General features: G+C 38.5%; 1 protein-coding gene across 1 annotated transcript in view; it reads right to left on the bottom strand.

Annotated features, from left to right (window-relative positions):
• hnrnpr (heterogeneous nuclear ribonucleoprotein R) overlaps positions 1–6,329 on the bottom strand; it is a gene marked incomplete at its 3' end in the record, with an annotated part of 13,418 nt that extends 7,089 nt beyond the window's left edge. The window contains exons 1-3 of the mRNA XM_016505612.1: positions 6,211–6,329; positions 375–532; positions 108–226 (exon numbers count right to left, since the gene is read on the bottom strand). Coding sequence (XP_016361098.1) covers positions 108–226; positions 375–528 — 273 coding nt within the window. The remainder of the gene's footprint in view (positions 1–107; positions 227–374; positions 533–6,210) is intronic.

Below are 6,329 nucleotides of genomic sequence, written 5' to 3'. Positions count from 1 at the left end.
GTGAGTGAGTGAGTGAGTGAGTGAGTGTGTGAGTGAGTGAGTGTGCGAGTGTGAGTGAGTAAGTGAGTGAGCGTAAGTGAGTGAGTGTGAGTGAGTGAGTGAGTCACCTGCACGTGTGAAAGGTCGGACTCCTTGAACTGCTGCAGAACTGACATCGCTCCCTCCTCGTTAAACTCCCTCAGCGCATCCAGCGCCCGCTCGTCCAGATCCACGTACGCCACCAGCCCTGAACACACACACACACACACACCCTCCTTCATCCATCAGGACTCGACTGAAGCAGAAGTGATGCTCCAGATTGTCCAGTGTAGAAACACATCCTCCTGAGAGCAGTCATTGAGAGCGGTTTGAGTGGTCCAGACGGTCCGTCTCACCTGTCTGGAAGATGTTGTCCAGGCTCTCGGCGACCTTCTGCGGCAGACCGGCGTCCAGCAGCGTCTGGTAGTTCTCTGAGTGTGTGGCCGTCACATCCATGGGCTCTTCTTCTTCTTTGAGCAGACCGGAGCTGCCATTCACCTCAGCAGCCATTACTCTGAGACAGACAGAGAGAGAGAGACATGAGTGTCAATCATGTGATCACAGATGCCATGAAACCAGGCTTCTCTAGAAGTTCATGAAGCAGCTACAGGCGGCATATGAGACTGAGAGAAAAGCACATTACAGTGTCATGAATCCCCCATTTCAGCACTGGTCTTTTACAGCCCAGATCTAGGGCTGTGCAATTCATCACACGCGACTGTCATGTGCATCTCATCAGTAAAGCCGGTTCTGTGACACGTACTTTCAGATGGAGTGCATTTAATACACAGAGCCGTAGTTCACTGACAAGCTACGCAATATCGCGTTCATAATCTCAGGCGATTCATCTGCGATTATGAATGCGATATTGCGTAGCTTGTCAGTGAACTAGGGCTCTGTGTAGTGAATGCCGCTCCATCTGAAAGCAGGTGATGGAGATTTACTACTAATCACAGAACCGGCTTTACTGACGAGATGCGCATGACAATCACATGCGATTAATTGCACAGCCCTACTCAGATCTGAAAAAGACTAAAAAGGCCAAAATGATCACGGTTATCAGTATTATCACGGTATTGTTAAAATGTGCTGGAAATATTCAAAAAGTACTGACACACAAATCATTTCACCAAGTTTTGTTTTACATTTAAAATCAACAAACAACAAATAAAATGAGTTTTTGTTTGCATAATCACTAAAACAATAACATTGCCAGGGATTATTCCATTAAAAAATAAATAATAAAAATAAAAACAATAAAGGGATGGTTCACCCCAAAAAATGTAAATTCTGTGATCATTTACTCAGCCTCATGTCGTTTAACATTTCTTTCGTGGGACATAAAGCAAGGTATTTTGAAGACAAAGTGGTTTCGGTTAACAATGATGACTTTCATTATATGAACAACAAATATTGAGATGTTTATCAAATGATCTTCTTTTATGTTACAGTTTATGTTGAGCCGTTGTAGCCTAAACGTTTATGTGTAATAAATTATGCTGAATCAAATAAAATATTTCTTTCTAAAGAAAGACTACTTGATACTTTCTTTTAACACAATAATAAACTATACACACACACACACACACACATAAAATATGAATATATAAATACAAACATTTTAATATACAAATTATTAAACAAATATCTAACACTCAAATACATACTGAAGAGTTTATCAATTTTTTTTATATAAAAACTATATTATATAAAGGTATGAGAATATAATTAAAATACACAATTTAATATAAAATATAAATTGTTATATATAAGTATTAATATTCTATATAAAGCATATATATATTAATATTATATATATGCAATATATAAATATACAACCACTTCTATATAATACAATTTTATACAAATATATATATATAAAAAATACTTTTTACATTTACATAGAATTCTTACTGTATATGTGAATATATGAAAATTTATACAAACACTTTTATATATACACTATTACACAAACAAACACGTGAGTGTGTGTGTGCGTACCTACGTGTATACAAACACACACACACACACACACACACACACACACAGGCCTACATACAGTGTATATACAATTTCCGTCTTATATTATATACAGAAACATTCATACTACATATTAGATACTAATTATTATATAATTATAAATAAGTATATATATTAAGGTGTATAAAGTAATTTCATATTATACATATATAAATATTCATAGAGACATACATGTGTGTATATACCCGTATGTGTGTGTATAGATGGATAGATAAAAAATTATATGAATACATAAACACACAGGTCAGATATTTGAACCAATGAAATCTATACTGCTTAGGGATGTTCATTTCGGTTATTTTTCCTAACCGACAACCGACGCTCGTTAACCGTTAACCGACAAGATTATTTTAAATTAGAATTGAATTAAATTAGAAAGGATAAGTGTCTGTGACCCGTTAAAAAATACTAGCATTTGTTTCCCGGGGATTAATTTTACATTAGCAGCAAACAACAGAACATGAGGATTCACATGCTTCATATCACATCACGCACCTGCAGCGCTTCTGCCAGCAGAGAAAAACAAAGCTAGGTTATACATATATACAGTGGGTACGGAAAGTATTCAGACCCCCTTAAATTTTTCACTCTTTGTTATATTGCAGCCATTTGCTAAAATCATTTAAGTTCATTTTTTTTGCTCATTAATGTACACACAGCACCCCATATTGACAGAAAAACACAGAATTGTTGACATTTTTGCAGATTTATTAAAAAAGAAAAACTGAAATATCACATGGTCCTAAGTATTCAGACCCTTTGCTGTGACACTCATATATTTAACTCAGGTGCTGTCCATTTCTTCTGATCATCCTTGAGATGGTTCTACACCTTCATTTGAGTCCAGCTGTGTTTGATTATACTGATTGGACTTGATTAGGAAAGCCACACACCTGTCTATATAAGACCTTACAGCTCACAGTGCATGTCAGAGCAAATGAGAATCATGAGGTCAAAGGAACTGCCTGAAGAGCTCAGAGACAGAATTGTGGCAAGGCACAGATCTGGCCAAGGTTACAAAAAAAATTCTGCTGCACTTAAGGTTCCTAAGAGCACAAGGTGCCTCCATAATCCTTAAATGGAAGACATTTGGGACGACCAGAACCCTTCCAATCGAGGGAAAGATGAATGCGGCCAAGTACAGGGATATCCTGGACAAAAACCTTCTCCAGAGTGCTCAGGACCTCAGACTGGGCCGAAGGTTTACCTTCCAACAAGACAATGACCCTAAGCACACAGCTAAAATAACGAAGGAGTGGCTTCACAACAACTCTGTGACTGTTCTTGAATGGCCCAGCCAGAGCCCTGACTTAAACCCAATTGAGCATCTCTGGAGAGACCTAAAAATGGCGGCCCACCAACGTTTCCCATCCAACCTGACAGAACTGGAGAGGATCTGCAAGGAGGAATGGCAGAGGATCCCCAAATCCAGGTGTGAAAAACTTGTTGCATCTTTCCCAAAAAGACTCATGGCTGTATTAGATCAAAAGGGTGCTTATACTAAATTTCTAAGCGGTATGTGTGGAGAAAACTAGGCACTGCTCATCACCTGTCCAATACTGTCCCAACAGTGAAGCATGGTGGTGGCAGTATCATGCTGTGGGGGTGTTTTTCAGTTGCAGGGACAGGACGACTGGTTGCAATTGAGGGAAAGATGAATGCGGCCAAGTATAGGGATATCCTGGATGAAAACCTTCTCCAGTGTGCTCAGGACCTCAGACTGGGCCGAATGTTTACCTTCCAACAAGACAATGACCCTAATCACACAGCTAAAATAACGAAGGAGTGGCTTCACAACAACTCTGTGACTGTTCTTGAATGGCCCAGCCAGAGCCCTGACTTAAACCCAATTGAGCATCTCTGGAGAGACCTAAAAATGGCTGTCCACCAACGTTTACCATCCAACCTGACAGAACTGGAGAGGATCTGCAAGGAGGAATGGCAGAGGATCCCCAAATCCAGGTGTGAAAAACTTGTTGCATCTTTCCCAAAAAGACTCATGGCTGTATTAGATCAAAAGGGTGCTTCTACTAAATACTGAGCAAAGGGTCTGAATACTTAGGACCATGTGATATTTCAGTTTTTCTTTTTTAATAAATCTGCAAAAATGTCAACGATTCTGTGTTTTTCTGTCAATATGGGGTGCTGTGTGTACATTAATGACGAAAAAAAATTAACTTAAATGATTTTAGCAAATGGCTGCAATATATCAAAGAGTGAAAAATTTAAGGGGGTCTGAATACTTTCCGTACCCACTGTATGTAACGAATAAATAGGCCTATACGAGAAACATATTTTTACTTAAATTAAGAAAACGAAAGAAAAACTGTAACAAGTAGCCTAGTATGCAGAGTTTCGGTTTATTGTTGTGCTGCGTGAAAGGAAACAGACGGCAGAAAGCAGCTTCCTATTATTCTTTAGGTTTATTTTACAAAAGCACAAAGATTTGTTTGTATTGTGAATGTACACAAATAAAAGCAAACCTTATACAATTCTGATGCAGTGTTTCCCCCTAGGTTTACGGCTTTGGGGGGGGGTTCTGTTTTTTTTGTTTTTTTTCTGGACTCCTTTTTAACATTTAAATTTAATTTTATTAGTCAAAAAGCATTTTTGCACAATTTAACAAATTTATTAAAAGTTTAACAAATATTACATGTTTAGGGCCCTATGAAATGTTTTTTTTGTTCCAACCTTGTTTTATTGTAACCAAATTCTGTTTTAGCATGTCTAATTATTTGAAAGCATAAAACAAGTTTCATTTATTCTTACAATAGCCTTATGATTTTTTTGCTCAGAAATTCTGTGTTGTGTATTTACATTTTTTTTAAGGCATAAAACATTCATTTAATCTATCTTTTAAGTAATGAAAATTAAACAAATTTAATTTTTTGGAAAATAAAGGTCATTTAATATTACAATTAAAACATTGAAGAAATATTGTATGATTATTCCTTAAAAATGCAGAGAGCGCGACCATAACGTAGAGACAGAAATGACACGCCGTCGTATAAATAAGATAAATAACATAAGGCTATTTAGTTTGCTTAATAAGTTAAGTTAAGCTTTGCTACCTTGACAATGCAGCCTGTTCATCATCATCATACAATACAGTCAGTCAAACATATGGAGAAAAACTATGTAGTAAAGTCTGTGCCGTTAAGCGTTATCACCGTACCGCCGTGATGTTATGCAAAACATTTTGTTTTACGTGGATATTGGAACACGAGTGAAGTACATAAATAATATTTTGGCATTCAAATACATGGCGAATACGAAAACATTTGATTTTGTGTGGAATGAGAGACGCAACATTGGTTTCAGTTTCGTTTTAGCCGAAATTAATTCGTTTTGGCTGGTCGTTTATATAGCTATAGCTTCTTATATTTCTAATTCTTGTTCTTTTCTGAATACTGTTAATTGAAAGGATTTGTTGTGGAGTGAGGGGAACTAAAATAGCCTAGCTATGTTTAAGGTGTTTATTAAATTATTATAATGTTTGTAAACATTTCGTGTCGACATCAGGCCTATTTCTGAATGAAATAATAAAATGCGACTTATGTTTTTTTCCCCCTAAAAACAATTTTTTTTATATGCGTTCTGTATTTTACCCATGCAGCAAACCTTTTTAAATATTTTGATAAATTACTGAAAAAATAAATAAAGACTTTTTAAACCGTTTAACTGATTGTATTAATCGGTCAAAATTCTTACGGTCGATTAACCGGTTAAAATGAACATCCCTAATACTGATCAATAGCAAATTATTATGTGATAATGCTGCCAGACAGAAACACAACATAAACACACACACACTCTCTCATCACACACACACACTCTCATCACACACACACAGCAATGCTAACGCGCGTGTCTGTGTGTGCATTAGCGCCTGTAACGGGTTATTATCGAACTGTAGCTCACACGTGACACCCGTTACCCGCCACACCCCCGCCGCTCGCGGAATAAACCCGTTATAACGCGCCAAACCGGGAGACGGAGCTTCCCGCGCCGCGCCGCGCGGCCTACAGCAGACAGACACAGTTCAAACACACAAACCCGCCAAAAGCAGCGCCGCCGCGCGCTCTCTCCGCGGTTCTCATGCGCGGGGATCGAGAGAGCGCTGCGGGGCGCTTCATGAGCGGCAGAACTCACCGAGACACGGTAAACCTCCTCAGATCGAGCCACGAGACACAGCGAGACGGTCCCGTCGCTCAAACAACAGCGCCACTTCCTCGCGCGGCGGACCGGCTGCGTCACGGCGCACGCCACGC

The sequence above is a fragment of the Sinocyclocheilus anshuiensis genome, unplaced genomic scaffold, assembly GCF_001515605.1.
Source record: "Sinocyclocheilus anshuiensis isolate Anshui unplaced genomic scaffold, SAMN03320099.WGS_v1.1 scaffold1829, whole genome shotgun sequence".
Taxonomy (NCBI): Eukaryota; Metazoa; Chordata; class Actinopteri; order Cypriniformes; family Cyprinidae; genus Sinocyclocheilus; species Sinocyclocheilus anshuiensis.
Note: the sequence above shows the minus strand (reverse complement) of the source record. Positions and strands in the feature narration are given on the sequence as shown.